The sequence below is a fragment of the Balaenoptera physalus genome (genome assembly GCF_965194825.1).
Source record: "Balaenoptera physalus genome assembly, chromosome: 6".
NCBI classification, from domain to species: domain Eukaryota; kingdom Metazoa; phylum Chordata; class Mammalia; order Artiodactyla; family Balaenopteridae; genus Balaenoptera; species Balaenoptera physalus.
The window spans coordinates 99372812-99388323 of NC_138885.1; the positions used below are offsets into that span (position 1 = coordinate 99372812).

At 38.9% G+C, this 15512-nt stretch overlaps 2 protein-coding genes across 12 annotated transcripts in view; one reads left to right on the forward strand and one right to left on the reverse strand.

Moving 5' to 3' along the window:
* LOC309663405 (gamma-crystallin B-like) overlaps positions 1–15512 on the reverse strand; it is a 309600-nt gene that overhangs the window by 135217 nt on the left and 158871 nt on the right. The gene's annotated exons all lie outside the window — the stretch shown is intronic.
* PIKFYVE (phosphoinositide kinase, FYVE-type zinc finger containing) overlaps positions 1–15512 on the forward strand; it is a 76699-nt gene that overhangs the window by 44677 nt on the left and 16510 nt on the right. For all 11 annotated transcript variants that reach the window (XM_082466883.1, XM_082466876.1, XM_082466877.1 and 8 more), the window contains 10 exons: positions 129–1288; positions 3047–3147; positions 4346–4417; positions 5087–5258; positions 7288–7466; positions 9418–9531; positions 9921–10029; positions 10134–10288; positions 11189–11279; positions 14837–14897. In XM_082466883.1, the coding sequence (XP_082323009.1) occupies positions 129–1288; positions 3047–3147; positions 4346–4417; positions 5087–5258; positions 7288–7466; positions 9418–9531; positions 9921–10029; positions 10134–10288; positions 11189–11279; positions 14837–14897 (2214 nt within the window). The remainder of the gene's footprint in view (positions 1–128; positions 1289–3046; positions 3148–4345; positions 4418–5086; positions 5259–7287; positions 7467–9417; positions 9532–9920; positions 10030–10133; positions 10289–11188; positions 11280–14836; positions 14898–15512) is intronic.

The following is a 15512-nucleotide window of genomic DNA, read 5'->3' on the forward strand; positions in this document are numbered from 1 at the left end:
GCAGTGAGGACAGGCAACTGTGGTCTTACTTAAGGGTTTTTCTCTGGTAGATGTTAAGATGGTGAGTTCTGTCTGGACTTCTGGATTGCCACCTAAGCCTTCTTAACCTTGTGTTTGTTTATTTGTAGAACAAACCAAAACACTGATGTTTTTTGAAGGCTGTCCACAGCACTTGGGCTGTACAATCAAGCTTAGAGGAGGCTCTGATTATGAGCTGGCTCGAGTTAAGGAGATCCTAATATTTATGATCTGTGTAGCTTATCATTCTCAACTAGAAATCTCCTTCCTCATGGATGAATTTGCTATGCCTCCTACATTAACACCAAACCCCTCCTTCCATTCTCTGATTGAGGGACAGGAGGATGAAGGGGCCGCACAAGAGCCATTCAGCGGAAGTCCCCTCCCCCGGGAGCCTGACTTCCCTCCGGACTTTCTGCCCTCTGATGATAGCAGTTTGCTAGAATCAAGGATTCTGTTTGAGAAGGGTGATCAGGAAACTAAAAGTGTGCCACAGGATGTTGCCTCTTCGAAGCATCAAGAGCATGCCACAGCAGCTTGCCCAGCAGGCGCCCCCTGTGCTCTCTTTCCATCGGTACCGGAATCGTTGCTGCCGCTCCATATAGACGACCAACAGGATGCCGTAGGCAGCGAGCAGCCAGAGGCTTTGCAGCAAACAGGGGAGCTGCAGGATCCCAAAAGCCAGATGAGAGCCTTCAGAGACCCTCTACAGGATGACACTGGCCTGTATATTACTGAGGAAGTTACCTCCTCTGAAGATAAACGAAAGACTTATTCTTTGACCTTTAAACAGGAATTGAAAGATGTGATCCTCTGTATCTCCCCAGTAATCACATTCCGGGAGCCCTTCCTTTTAACTGAAAAGGGGATGAGATGCTCTACCCGAGATTATTTTGCAGAGCAGGTTTACTGGTCTCCTCTCCTCAATAAAGAGTTCAAAGAAATGGAGAGCAGGCGGAAGAAACAGATGCTCAGGGATCTCTCTGGCCTTCAGGGCATGAATGGAAGTGTTCAGGCCAAGTCTATTCAAGTCCTGCCCTCACACGAGCTAGTGAGCACCAGAATTGCCGAGCACCTGGGTGATAGCCAGAGCCTGGGGAGAATGCTGGCCGATTATCGGGCCAGAGGAGGAAGAATTCAGCAGAAAAATTCAGACCCTTTCGCTTATTCTAAGGATGCATCGGGTACTTCAAGTGGCAAATCCGGAAGCAAAAGTGAAGGTGACGAAGAGAAAGGGTTGATTACAAGTGATGCAGTGTGGTCAACAAAGGTGAGCAAGACCACTTTGTGTGCTTGTGTAAATTTAAAATGTGTTGGGGACTTTCCTGGCTGTCCAGTGGTTAAGACTCCGCGCTCCCACTGCTGGGGGCGCAGGTTCGATCCCTGGTCGGGTAACTTAAGATCTCACATGCCTTGAGGTGAGGCCAAATAAATAAATAAATCTACTTAACATACAGGTCTTTAAAAAAAATGTGTTGAAAATCTCTGCTATAGCAGGGTAAAAATAATCAAATGTGGCAAATTGCATGCAGATTTATTAAATATTTCCTCTATGCTTTTTTTTTTTGTCTAGGTCTTTCGGCTTATGTGTTGCTTTAAAATGTATGAAATAGGAGTGTAATGTAATGAAACTGGATTTTGAGGGTTTCAGGCTAAGCTCACAGTAAACTAGGAGGAGCTCTGAGGTAGGGGGGCAGCGTGGAGCTGCTTAAAATTTCTGGCATGATGACTTGGGTTTAGTGTGATGCGTCCTTGATCCTTTTAATGGCAATGAGCAGGACAGTAAGGGTTGGAAGTTTATTGTAGGAAATGGATGTGTTTTAAAAAAAGTAAGATTTATTCATGGATACATTATTGATAATGGTGGTAATAAAACTAATGAACAAATCTATCTCTAGATGAGGAAATAGTTTTTTAATAAAACAAAAAGATGTTCACTTTCACAAGTCTGGGAATGATTAAATAATAATGGTACACCGTTTTTAATACATGAAATTGGCAAAAAAGAATGTGATAAGAGCCATGGTTAATGAGGTATGGAAAAATACTTATAATAAACTTTAAATAAATTTATGTTTATATACATTTATGTAAACTTATTAAAAGTGATAGGGAGGTCTTTTAAATTTACATGAGCACATATATGTTTTTGACTTAGGATTCCTATCTTTTATAACTTATTCCTGCAGATAAGTAAGCATTTGGTATAAGGATACTTACATTTTATTATAATATATGTACAAGGGTGTTTACTGAAGCATTATTTCTAATTGTTTGCTGTTAAAAGGATGAGTTGGATCTCGTTTCATGACCCAGAGAGAACCCATGATATATTTTCTAGTGTTAAAAAGCAAATTGTGTCTTAATATATGTAGCATCAAACCATTTTTGTAAAAAACCAAAATCACCTGTGTATACTTATGTGGGTGTTTTTGTGTGTTTATGTGTATGAGCTAGCAAAAGTACATGGTTTTTAACCATACAGTCAAATTTGTCAGTTTGGGAGGTGGGGCAGCATCAAAGGAGGAGAGGCTTTAAGTACTTCATGAACTTCTTCATATACCTCTGTACTGTTTGAATTTCAGCAGAGACAGGTGTTACCTTTGTAATGCTCAAAAACAGGTATAAAGTACAAATAAATAAATACCTCAGGATTTAGATTTCTGGGTATCTCAGGTGGATGTTATATCCAGCTATCAATTCAGACTGTTTCATATTTAATTAACTACTTCCAAGATAATTTAACGTAGTTTTGTAAAAATAAGAGTATTTAAGAAAACAAGCTGTTTAGACATCTATTTGTATGTTTACGTTTCACTTAAACCTTTTGGATTGCTTTACCTCAAAAACTAACTGCTCTTCTTCCTTATATTTAGTGTCTTGTAGTTTTGAATCTTCACTGAAACCCCTGCAGGGATGGCAGAGGCTTTACAAATCGAGTGGAGTGTGTCGGATGTTGGAGACGGGCCTTGGGGTTGGAGTGCGTGATGGCTTGCAGGTGCTCATCTGGATGTTCCTTCTCTTGCAGGTGGACTGTCTGAATCCTGCCAACCACCAGAGACTGTGCGTGCTCTTCAGCAGCTCTTCTGCCCAGTCCAGCAACGCTCCCAGTGCCTGCGTCAGTCCGTGGTAGGGTTCCTTGCCCACCCACCTTGCACACCCCCCCCCCCCCACTATTGTACTTGAGGATAGAATTCCAGCAAGTCTGAACAAAATTCAGCCTTTAGGCTCTGCTTTTAGGTGAATGGCATGCTGCTGGTCATATGTGAATTGATGGAACTTTTGAACTTGTGAATTACATACGAAATTTGTATTTGTTCATGGGTAGAAGTAAATGAAAGTACCTTTAGTGAGAGTGAAAACGGATGTGAAGGATGGAAGAGAAACTTGTAGTTATAAAAGTGAGAAAGTTGATACATAAAAGCTAGTTTTAAGCATTTTGATAACATGTACAAATCAGGCAGGTTTTCTTTAGGCATCGTTTTCATAAGAGCAGTCAGTCTTCTGTCTTAAGTTTTATTCTAAAACTTAATTCTAAGTAGATTGATAGAAACACATTTTATAATGTTATGATTTATTTCCAGTAATAGTCACAAAAGCCTAGTTATTACATAGTTTAGTTTTAAAAGTACTAAAGAACATAACTGCTTGTTTTTGGAGTACTTTCCATGACAAAATGTGTTCTGTATTTTAATTTTGGACAGCAGAAACCCTTATTTCTACCAGTGAGATCAGGGATTCTTCCAGCATCAGTAGAGCTCTAGCAGTCTGACTTGGGGCTGGGTGAGCCCATGGGAATTTTCTCTGGGAGTTTAGGTCAAGGCTTGATATAAGATGTGGGTTTCGACAGGTATGTATAGCTGAACTCTCTTATTTGTGGGCATTTATAAGTTGGGTATAAAGTTAAGAAGTGCCTTTCCTGGAGGAATATGAGCTGCTGCTCTTCGTGCTCAGCAGTGGTGTGGACTAGAGAGCAGAGGCAGGAGTCCCATTTTATATTGACCGGGCTTAAGGCTTTGTAAGGGAAACTTTTACTTCTTCCTAACTCAGATCAGTTTTACTCATTTAATATTACAGTTTGTGCATCCTGATTAAGTAGTTTCATAGGATACTAATGGACTGGGAATGGATACGATGCTGTAGTGTGGCTAGTACAAACCTGGTCTATCAGATGAGGTAAAACCTGTTCCTTAACAACAAAAGAGTAGCACCTGTTTTAATACTGTATTATAAGCAGATCTAACAGGTATCAGTTTGGAGTCTCATGAAATATCTTTTGCTGGGTGGTAATTCATATGATATGTTTCTAAGAAATCTTTTCTTTTAGGATTGTAACAATGGAATTTTATGGAAAAAATGATCTTACATTAGGAATATTTTTAGAGAGATACTGTTTCCGGTAAGAACCAATTTTCTCCTTATGTTCCATTTATGCTTTTTTGATGCCTAGAATTTCAACCTAAATATAAACATGAGTTGGAGCACTGTTGTGTGACCTTCCTGTTCATGCCACATGCCAGGGTTTACTATACAGAGAAGTAATCCTTTCATATTCAACCCGGCATGTCTTCTCCAGTTCATTCCTCAGATCTTTGCCCATCTAATTGCCCTCAATCCCACAGACTTTTTGTAGAATGTCTGTTTTCACAGTGATTCAAATGAGAGGCAAGAGAAGCTAAGGACCTCAGTTTAAGTCTTAGAGCTATCACCTGCCACTTAATATGACAAAGAGCAAGTAGTTTAATCTTTACCAGCCCCCTTTATAGGTATTAACAAACTCCACAAATGTCAGGAGTTTTAATAGGTAAAATGAGATGATGTTTTAGAAATACTTGGTAAATAGAAGGTGCTTAACAAGTGGAACCTGTCACTGTGATGTGGTTGAAGGCAGGATGTTCAGCTGCAGGCTCTGAGCAGGATGAGTGGTACCCCGAGCAGATCATCCACCAGTCATCCTTACTCTTGAGAGGATGCTGCACTTTCTCTACAGTGGTCCTGATTAGCCAGGATTCACTATACACTGCTCCTCGGTTTCGCGGTTAATGTGAGGACTTTCTTTTTGTCAAAGGCCTTCCTATCAGTGTCCTAGCATGTTCTGTGATACCCCCATGGTGCATCACATTCGACGCTTTGTCCATGGCCAAGGCTGTGTGCAGATAATCCTGAAGGAGTTGGATTCTCCAGTACCTGGATATCAGCATACAATTCTCACCTATTCCTGGTGCAGAATCTGCAAACAGGTAAGTGTACCCTGTTGCTGTAATACATCACATAGTATCTTTTATTTCTATATTTATATAGTTCTTTTTTGGGGGGGAGGGTGGCCTCTATTTTTTTGGATTTAGTATTTGTCTTTGGGCTCTTATTTATTTTACCTTCTAGTGCTGTATGTTCCCTTTAATGTTTGTTTCCTAAAGATTCCATTTTAGGATTTATCAGTCATTATATAAAACATAGGTACCATGTCCAGTAAAATAGATGGAGATTTTATCTTGACAGTTCTCCATTATGTTTGTTTATTCATTCAGTAAATGCTTATTGAGCACCACCTAGGTGCCAGATACTGTGCTAGGCCCTAGGAATGAAGGAAGAACAAGGTAAGGCTCCTGTCCTCTAGCGGGGAAGACAGACTTACAGTGATTACAGTATGTTAGAATGTTTGTGTAAGTTTAAGTCTATGTCAACATTTTTATCTTAAGACATACAGATGAGAGACCATGTTTAATTGATCTCTGCTGGTTTTCATATACATTCTTGAGGAAAGAACCATGTGTTTTATTTCTTCTGTGTGTTTTTCTAACTCTGGAGGGAATATTTGGTGCCAATATTATGTTTTTAATATATACTTTTTATTCAAATTGTTTACAGTGAGCATATGCCAAATTTAACTTCATTGTTATCTTAATTGGCTTATTTTGGAGTGTATGTTTGGAAGCACATATGGGAATTATAGATAAAATAATAGTGCAACCTATTTCAGTATCAGAGGTTGAGGAGGGCAAAGTCAAAGGTAGTGCCTTCTTCGGTAGGAACATAGAGCCATGAGATCATTTCTTGCAATGACTGGTCTTTTTATACTTGTTCTTCTAGGCCTTTAGTTGCTGTTAGACAGCTGGCAATATTTTGTTGTAGAATATGTGAAATTCTGTAGATTGACCAGTGAACTAAATGAATAACTTAAGTTCGATCTTTATATCTTGCATGTTTGGTGTATGGACTTTATTTTAAAACAAAAACTTCTGCCTTTGGGGTTATGTTAGAAAGGAAAAGGTAAACAGTTTTTGTTACACAGAAATGAAAACTTCTGGGTGTCCAAAAAAGTTATAATATATATGACCAAATATTAGTATACTTACTATTAAATTTCTGTAAGCCATGATAATAGAAAAATGGGCAAAGGGTGTGACAAAGCAATTTAATACAAATGGCCAGTAGACATGTGCAAATACATTTTACTCATTAGTAATAATCAAAGAAGTATAAATAAATATAAATAAATAAAATAAGTGGAATGTGTTTTTATTTATTTATTTTTTAAAGAAGTTACATTTCAAAGATTTATAATTCCTGAGATTGGTAAGAAAGTAGGGAAATTGATATTCTCAGATACTGTTGGAGATTGTCTCCTGAAACAGGTGTACTGGTTTACACAATGTGGCAGAAAGTATCAAAGACCATATAAATGTTCATGCCCTTTGACCTACCAATTTTCACTTTCATTAATTTATTCCAAGGAAATAATAATTATGGATATTTATAAGTGTATATATACACACACACACACACACACACACACACACACACACAACAGGGACGTTCATCAAAATAATGAAAAACTTGTAATGTCTTAAATGCACATCAATAGAGATTGGTTAAATAATTCCATATTATGGGATACTTTGCAGCCATTAAAAATTAAATTGTACAAGAATATTCTATGTGGGAAAATATGATATATTGCTAATAAAAAAAGGTTATGAAGCTAATTATAGGGAACAGTTTTTATTTATAAACATCCCAGCTAAGCATATATGTATTCATGTATAGAAAGAAAGCAAACATACTAGCATATTGATGGTGGTAGTGGGATTACTGGCAAGACAGTTTTCCCCAGCCATCCCTAACTCCACTCACCTCGAAGCATTTTTTTCTTCTTCTAGTTTTCTGCAGTCAGAATACACTAGATTTGTACTAGAGAAGAAAATACATTGTTTTTTAAAAAAGAGATTCTCAATATGTGATTAGATAACAATTTATGCTGAATTTCAGGTAACACCAGTTGTTGCTCTTTCCAATGAGTCCTGGTCCATGTCATTTGCAAAATACCTTGAACTTAGGTTTTATGGGCACCAGTACACCCGTAGAGCCAATGCTGAGCCATGTGGTCACTCCATCCACCATGATTATCACCAGTATTTCTCCTATAACCAGATGGTGGCATCTTTCAGGTAAGAAGTCTGAGCGACCTTGTCACAATCACATACTCCCTGGAAGGCTTTGTAACATTTCCAGTATTACTAGATTGAATTAATTTTTGGTGTGTGTTGTTCCCCATTCCCACTCTTGCAAAGGCAGAGGGCCATACTCTGTGAAGAGCTTTCAGTGTTACTATTTTATTTAATCCTTTAAGAAATATGTATTATTATCACCCTAACTTAGAGCGCTTACAGCTGACAAATAGAGCTAGCAAGTCATGATCCATGATTCTTGCTACTGCAGGTATTACTCTTAACCATTGTTTTTCCATCTGAGAGCTTATCAGAATTTTTGCTAAGACATTACTTAGCATAAGGGTAATCGGATATTCCGGATAGAGCTAAAATCACTAGTTCAAAGAATGGGTATTTACACTTGTTTTTTTTTTTTTTTTTTTAATTAATTAATTTATTTATGGCTGTGTTGGGTCTTCATTTCTGTGCGAGGGCCTTCTCCAGTTGCGGCAAGTGGGGGCCACTCTTCATCGCGGTGCACGGGCCTCTCACCACCGCGGCCTCTCTCGCTGTGGAGCACAGGCTCCAGATGCGCAGGCCCAGCAACTGTGGCTCACGGGCCCAGTTGCTCCGCGGCATGTGGGATCTTCCCAGACCAGGGCCCGAACCCATGTCCCCCGCGTTGGCAGGCAGACTCTCAACCACTGCGCCACCAGGGAAGCCCTACACTTGTTTTTAAATGATTTGAGAAAGCCTTCGGGCTCTGCCTTCAGAATATACCCAGAACATGTCTCACCACCTTCACCACTACCACTCTGGACTGAACCTCTGTTGTCTTTTACTAGATTATGGCACTAACCTCAGTCAGTTTCCTTTTGGCCTTACCCGCTGCAGCCTGTTCTCAACACAGCAGTCAGAGTGGTCCTGTTATATGAAAATCAACTCAGGCCACTCATGTGCTCTAGAGCCTCCAGTGGGTGTCTGTTTCACCCTGAGTGAAGGCCAGAGTCCATTTACGGGCCTGTGAGCCCCTACATGCTCTGGCTTCTCACCCCCTACTACTCCCGCCTCGCTCACCGTACTTCAGCCTCACTGGCCTCCTGGCTGGACCTCAGCTATGTCAGGTAGGCTCCTACCTGGGAGCCCTGCACTTGATCTTCCGTCTCTGAGCTGCCTGCTCCCAGATATCTGCCTACTTTTCCTTATTTCCTGCAGGTCTTTGTTCAGATTTCACCTGCCCTGACTCCCTCTCACCCCTGGCACTCCTTGCTTCCCTTTCCTGCTTTATTTTGCCCTGTAGCACCTACTATCTGGCGTAAGATATGTTTTAAGTATTTGTTTTTGTTTATCGCCGAAGTCTTATTATTCCTGAATCACGAGAGCAAGAATTTTGGCCCTTACTCCATGCTGTATGTCAGCACCTAAAACAGCATCTGACACATAATAGGCACAAATAGGCACACAAATAGGAAATACTTGTAATTGAACCCTATTTCCTTTTTTAAGCAAGAGCTATTAACCATGAACCTAGGGCCTAGGTGGGATATAGTATTTACTAGACATCATGAACTTCAGGTGGAAAGGAAACTCACAAAGAATCCTTGGGAACTGAGAAGGTAGTGAATACGTGTGTCTAAGCTAATTGTAGGAAGGAGTCCCTCTCCTCATTCATGGAGGTTTATATCCCAGTCATTTGTTTTTAAAGCACATGAGAATGGCCTCGGGGGATAAATGATGACATCACAATGCAAGGGAAAAATAAAACAAAATCTTGTTAAAACTGGGGAGGATATTTGTAATGTCTGAAAGTTGCCTTCAATGTTTTTGATTGTTTTAAAAATGCCATTTCATAGAAACTTTATGATCTCTTGCACCTCATAGGACTTAGTTGGCTGTCATGATACACCTCTACTCAAAATATTAAAATATTTTTCACTTTTCTACTATTACTTGTATTTTTTCCTCTCAGTTATTCTCCCATTCGACTTCTTGAAGTGTGTGTTCCACTTCCCAAAATATTCATTAAACGTCAGGTGCCACTAAAAGTGTCCCTTCTTCAGGATCTGAAGGACTTCTTTCAAAAGTAAGTTTTATTTTCTTTGATCATCTGTTTTTGTTTAGTACTGCCTGAAATCTAAACTATTTTAAATATCATGTTTGTTCATTTAGCTTTCTTTGAAAACAAAAATAACCTATTTTTCTAATTGTATGTTATATATGCCTGATGTAAAAAAGGAAAAGTGTAGACAGTTCATAAAAGTATTAACAAAGAAGTCAAACGCTCTCAGGCATAACAACTATTAAAATTTTGATATACGTCCTTTTTTGTTCTGCAAAATTGTATGTGGTTCTTAATTAGGTAAGACCTAGTTAAAGTTTTGTGTGTACATCTTTTTTCTACTTGTGTGAGATTAGACAATTTGATTCTGACTTTTCTAAAGTGTTTAATATTGTTTATATTTATATTGTTAGAGTTTCACAGGTATATCTTGCTGTGGATGAAAGACTCGCATCTTTGAAAACTGATACATTTAGCAAAACAAGAGAGGAGAAAATGGAAGATATCTTTGCACAAAAAGAGGTAATTCATTTTTCTGACAGAAACCCAAATGTTAGCTGTGAACTTGTTAGAGGTTCCTTTTGGGGTGTGTCTCAGATTGCTGGAGTGCTTTCTGTTCCTCGTAGATGGAAGAAAGCGAGTTCAAGAACTGGACTGAGAAGATGCAAGCACGGCTCCTGTCTTCCTCTGTGGAGACCCCTCAGCAACTGCAGTCGGTCTTCGAGTCACTCATCGCCAAGAAACAAAGCCTCTGCGAAGTGCTGCAGGCTTGGAATAACAGGTGTGACTTTGCAGTCTGGTGTTTCCTTTATATTATTGCAAAATTTGCTCTGCTATCATGTTTTTGATATAAATGTCCTTATTAATTCGGATGTTTCCTTTTACTCTCAAGCTGTAGGAGCTTTATTTTTATTGCCACTACCACCCTCCACCTCTTTCATCCTTTAAAGTGTAGGTTGTGAAGATTAAAAAAAACAAAGATGAGAATAGCCTTCATTGCTGTTTCAAGTACAGTGTGTGTGCTTACTGAATCTAATTTATCTGTATTAGTATGTCATGGAGTGATTATTGGGTTTTAGGCCATGACTTTCAACTCTATTATTTTGTGTATCTTGTACCTTTATTTAAATATTTATTTGGGGAAATATTTCCCTTTAATGCTTATTGAAAAGTTCAGTTAGATTATTATAGCATTTATTCATTGAGCACTTGGATCATGCTAGGCACTAAGTAAGGCAGTAGATGGACATGCACTCTTTTATTTGATTTTGAGTCCTACAATGTATATATACTGATTCCATTTTACAGAGGAAACTGTGGCTCTACGAGACTAAGGGATTTGCCCAAGTTATATAGCTGTTAATTGTCAGAGCTCGGCTTTGAGCCCAGGTCTGTTGGTCTTTAACACTCGTATTTTTTACGTTATGTTGTATTGTCTCATTATAACTTGCTATTCTTTTATAACTATAGTTGTATCAGTAACAAGTGATTAATTGATTAGAAAGAAAACAAAAATTTAGTCTTAGTTATGTACAGTTTTAAAATCTATTGCATTCGAAATAGGAAAATCTAATTCTTGTGGTTTCAAAGTTATAAGGAGAATATGTGTAAACATTATTCAGGATATTAGAAGGAAAATCATATTCTTCTTTTCTCTTTTCCTTTTTTTCATTAACTATAGGTTGCAGGACCTTTTCCAGCAAGAGAAGGGTAGAAAGCGGCCTTCAGTTCCTCCAAGTCCTGGAAGACTGAGGCAAGGGGAAGAAAGCAAGGTAATGAAATGTAGTTTTGTCTTTGGGCCTATATATATTGGTATAGATATAATTAATTTCTCTTACGACACTTAGAAGTGGTAGTTTAAGGACTTCCCTGGTGGTGCAGTGGTTAAGAATCCACCTGCCAATGCAGGGGACATGGGTTCGATCCCTGGTCTGGGAAGATCCCACATGCCACGGAACAACTAAGCCCGTGTGCCGCAACTACTGAGCCTGTGCTCTAGAGCCCGCGAGCCACAACTACTGAAGCCCGCACACCTAGAGCCCGTGCTCCACAACAAGAGAAGCCACCGCAATGAGAAGCCCGCGCACCACAACGAAGAGTAGCCCCCGCTCGTCGCAACTAGAAAAGCCCACGTGCAGCAGCGAAGACCCAACGCAGCCAAAAAAAAAATAAAGTGGTAGCTTAATATATACTTTATTAATAATAGTAGGAGTTTTTCATTTTGAAATTATGAGGTTTCTTGGTGGTGTGACCTGGGTTAATTTTTTTTTATCTTAGCCTGAAATAAAATACATTATAATTCATTTGTTGGAAACATTTATCAAAAGCTACTGTCTACTGGCATCACTGAGGATAGTATCACAGAGGCAGTAAGTGCTATAAAGGAGAAGGTGTGGATGTGCTGAGTGTATAATAGAGTCCTAATTTACTTTACTATGAGTTTTGGGTGTTCTTATCTCTGTGCTTAAGTGAGAAGCTTTTCTTAAGGGGTCTGCACCAGGTTAGTTCTACATGTTGATTTAATTAACCTTTCCTAACTGTATTAGTTTTCTCTTGCTGCACAGCACATTACCCCAAACTTAGTGACCCAAAACATAAATTTATTATCTCACAGTATGTCAGGACTCTGGCACAGTGTGGCTGGGTTCTCTGCTCACAGAACTGAGATGAAGGTTTTGGCCAGGGCCGTTACCTGAGGCTCAGGATCTTCTTCCAAGCTCATCTAGGTTGTTGGCAGAGTTCAATTCCTAGTGGTTATAGGACTGAGGTCCCCCATTTGTTGCTGGCAGTTGACTAGAGACGATTCTCAACTCCTAGAGGCTGCCTGATTCCTTACATGTGGCTCTGTTCATCTTCAAAGCTTACAGCAGTGGATTGAATCCTTTTCATGTTTCAAATCTCTGAATTCTTCTGCTGTGTCTGACCTCTGGACACAGATTTAAAGGGCACATGTGATTAGATCAAGCCTACCTGGTTAAGCTCCGTAGTTTAAGGTTAACTGATTTGGGACCTTACATATATGGTAAAATCCCTTCACAACAGTATCTGGATTAATGTTTGGTTGAATAACTGTGTGTGTGTGTATGCCAGGGGGCGGAGTTCCTGGGGGCCATCACAGAATTCTGCTTACCATGCTAACCATGAACAGATGAGTTAATGTCAGTATATTATAAGGGCTTAATATTCTGTTATCATGAGGGCTTTTGAGAGAATATCTTTTTGTACAAGTGTGTAGTATCTGTAGCAGAGTATTTTCATGGAATGATGGGTTGAAGTGCCTTGGATCTTTGTGTTATTTAGTAACACTGTGTAACTGAATTCTTCCTTTTTGTCTCATAAATAACTGTGTAGGAATCACTTTTCCTTGAAGTTTAGGTGAGAGTTAGAATAAGAATTACTGAAGATGATTTATTAGTATTTGCCAAGTAGTTTAGGACAATTAACGGCTATCACAAACTGCTAGTGGCCTTTCTGTTTGCTTACTGATGAAACAGTGAAGCTAGTGGTGTAAGACCTCTCATTATAATATTGAGACATAGAATTGAAAATACAAAATCAGTCAGTAGATAATCATTTATCTTTCTGAAAGATGGAAAGTTGATTTGACAATCTGTAGCACTGCCTTTGTATTCATTCATTTGATAAATAGTTCTTGAGTGCTTTTAGGCACTGTTCTGAGTGCAAGGAATTCACGTTTGTGAATGAAGGCCATAGTTATTGTCCCTATGGAGCGTTTGTCTAATGAGACTGACAATAAACAGATGAACCAATAAACATTTAAAAAACAAATGGAAACAAGGCTATGAAGAAAAAATTAAGAGAAATGGAGAGTATTGCTAGGGGAGTAGGTGATGCTGAGTTATTTTATATAGGGTGCCCAGGGAGGTCTCTCTGGTATGGTGAACAAATCAAAGAACATTTTAAGTAGCAATCTAAGAAATGACTTTGTAATGAAATTGTACACAGGGCTGATAGTCATTTAAAATGTATCTTATCTATGGATAATGGGACTTGTGAAAGTCCAGTGGGTAATCAAAGATTACTAGGCTTAATGGATAATCATAAGTAGTTCCTAGATGCTTTAATGGGTTTGTGAGCCACTGTTTAGAACAGTGTATGAACATTGAACAGTTCATACTGTTCAACAGTGAACATTCTCAAAGTGTATGGTTCAAGGATCCTGGGGGTCCAAGAACCTTTTCAAGGGCTCCACAAGGTTTCTCTTTTTCTTTTTTAATTAATTAATTAATTTACGGCTGTGTTGGGTCTTCATTGCTGCGCACGGGCTTTCTCTAGTTGTGGCGAGCAGGGGCTACTCTTTGCTGCGGTGCACGGGCTTCTCATTGCTGTGGCCTCTCCTGTTGCAGAGCATGGGCTTTGGGCGTGCGGGCTTCCGTAGTTGTGTCACACGGGCTCAGTAGTTGTGGCTCATGGGCTTAGTTGCTCCGCAGCATGTGGGATCTTCCTGGACCAGGGGTCGAACCCGTGTCCCCTGCATTGGCAGGAGGATTCTTAACCACTGCGCCACCAGGGAAGCCTTCCCTTTTTCAACTGTATATCTGTGTGAGGCTAGATTTTCTTTATATACTTCCATCATAATAATATAGCTCAACAGGTTAAATGCAGAAGTCAGAGAGGAATTTAACTGTCTTTTATTAAGCTAGGCATTAAAGTATTTGTAGAAGTATAAAACACTGCCACTCTTAACAATTTTTTTAAAAAATCTATTTTTAATTAAAATATGTTTTTTATGTTAATATGTAATGGGCTTATTATTGTTTTTTTTTTTTTTTAATTTTATTTATTTATTTATTTATTTATGGCTGTGTTGGGTCTCCGTTTCTGTGCGAGGGCTTTCTCCAGTTGCGACAAGCGGGGGCCACTCTTCATCGCGGTGCGCGGGCCTCTCACTATCGCGGCCTCTCTTGTTGCGGAGCACAGGCTCCAGACGCGCAGGCTCAGTAATTGTGGCTCACGGGCCCAGTCGCTCTGCGGCATGTGGGATCTTCCCAGACCAGGGCTCGAACCCGTGTGCCCTGCATTGGCAGGCAAATTCTCAACCACTGCGCCACCAGGGAAGCCCTTTTGTTATTTTTAAATGAATTAATAAATGCATGTTCTATAACTTTTTCAGTTTCAATTTTCTAATAAGGAAAAATTGGAAGATATAACCCACATAAACAAAAGCTATCTGAGTGTCTTAATAATTCTTAAGAGGTTGAAAGGGTCTTGAGGCCAAAATGGTTAAGATTCACTGGGTTAAAAAAAATTTTTTTTTTAATTAAAAATTTAATGTTTCCTTAAGAACAAAGTATTTTGTTCTCGACAGATAAGTGCAATGGATGCATCTCCACGGAACGCTTCTCCAGGACTTCAGAACGGGGAAAAAGGTTGGTCCTTGAGTCTGGTGATCACCTGCCATTGAATTTAAGACATTTCTTAGTCTATAAGTTGTTTTTAACTACTAAATATTGAGAATTTTTTTCTGATGCAATTGGACATAGACTTTTTTTTTTCCTTCCTGTAAAACGTTTGTAGCACTCTAAGTTTAAGATTATCATAAAGTACATTGCATAAGATAAGTTAGGATATAGAAGTACATGATAAATAGAGAAGACTGCTTTTAGGGAGAGAACAAAAAGACAAAAGGAAACTGAATTTCTGTCTTGACTGTTATAAAGTCAACTGCCAGGTTTCATGGAAAAAAATCTTATAAAGTTTAATTTATATTTTTATATCACTAAAATCTTTTCCAGACTTAATTTTTCCTCAGTATTTCATAGAGTAACTTTTCTAGGTGTTTTCCTAGAAAATTGGTAGGGAAATTTACTTAGCCTATCTTTGTAGAACAAGAACTCAGAATTCTTGGCATTTTTCTATCATAAGTAAGTGAATTTCCCTCCTGAGAATAAGCATGTGATTTTTTTCCCCCAGTAGTGTCATAATTGCATTCTCTATTAAATTGAATGAACTAATATTTAGGTAGGCATTATGGTCTAGTGCAA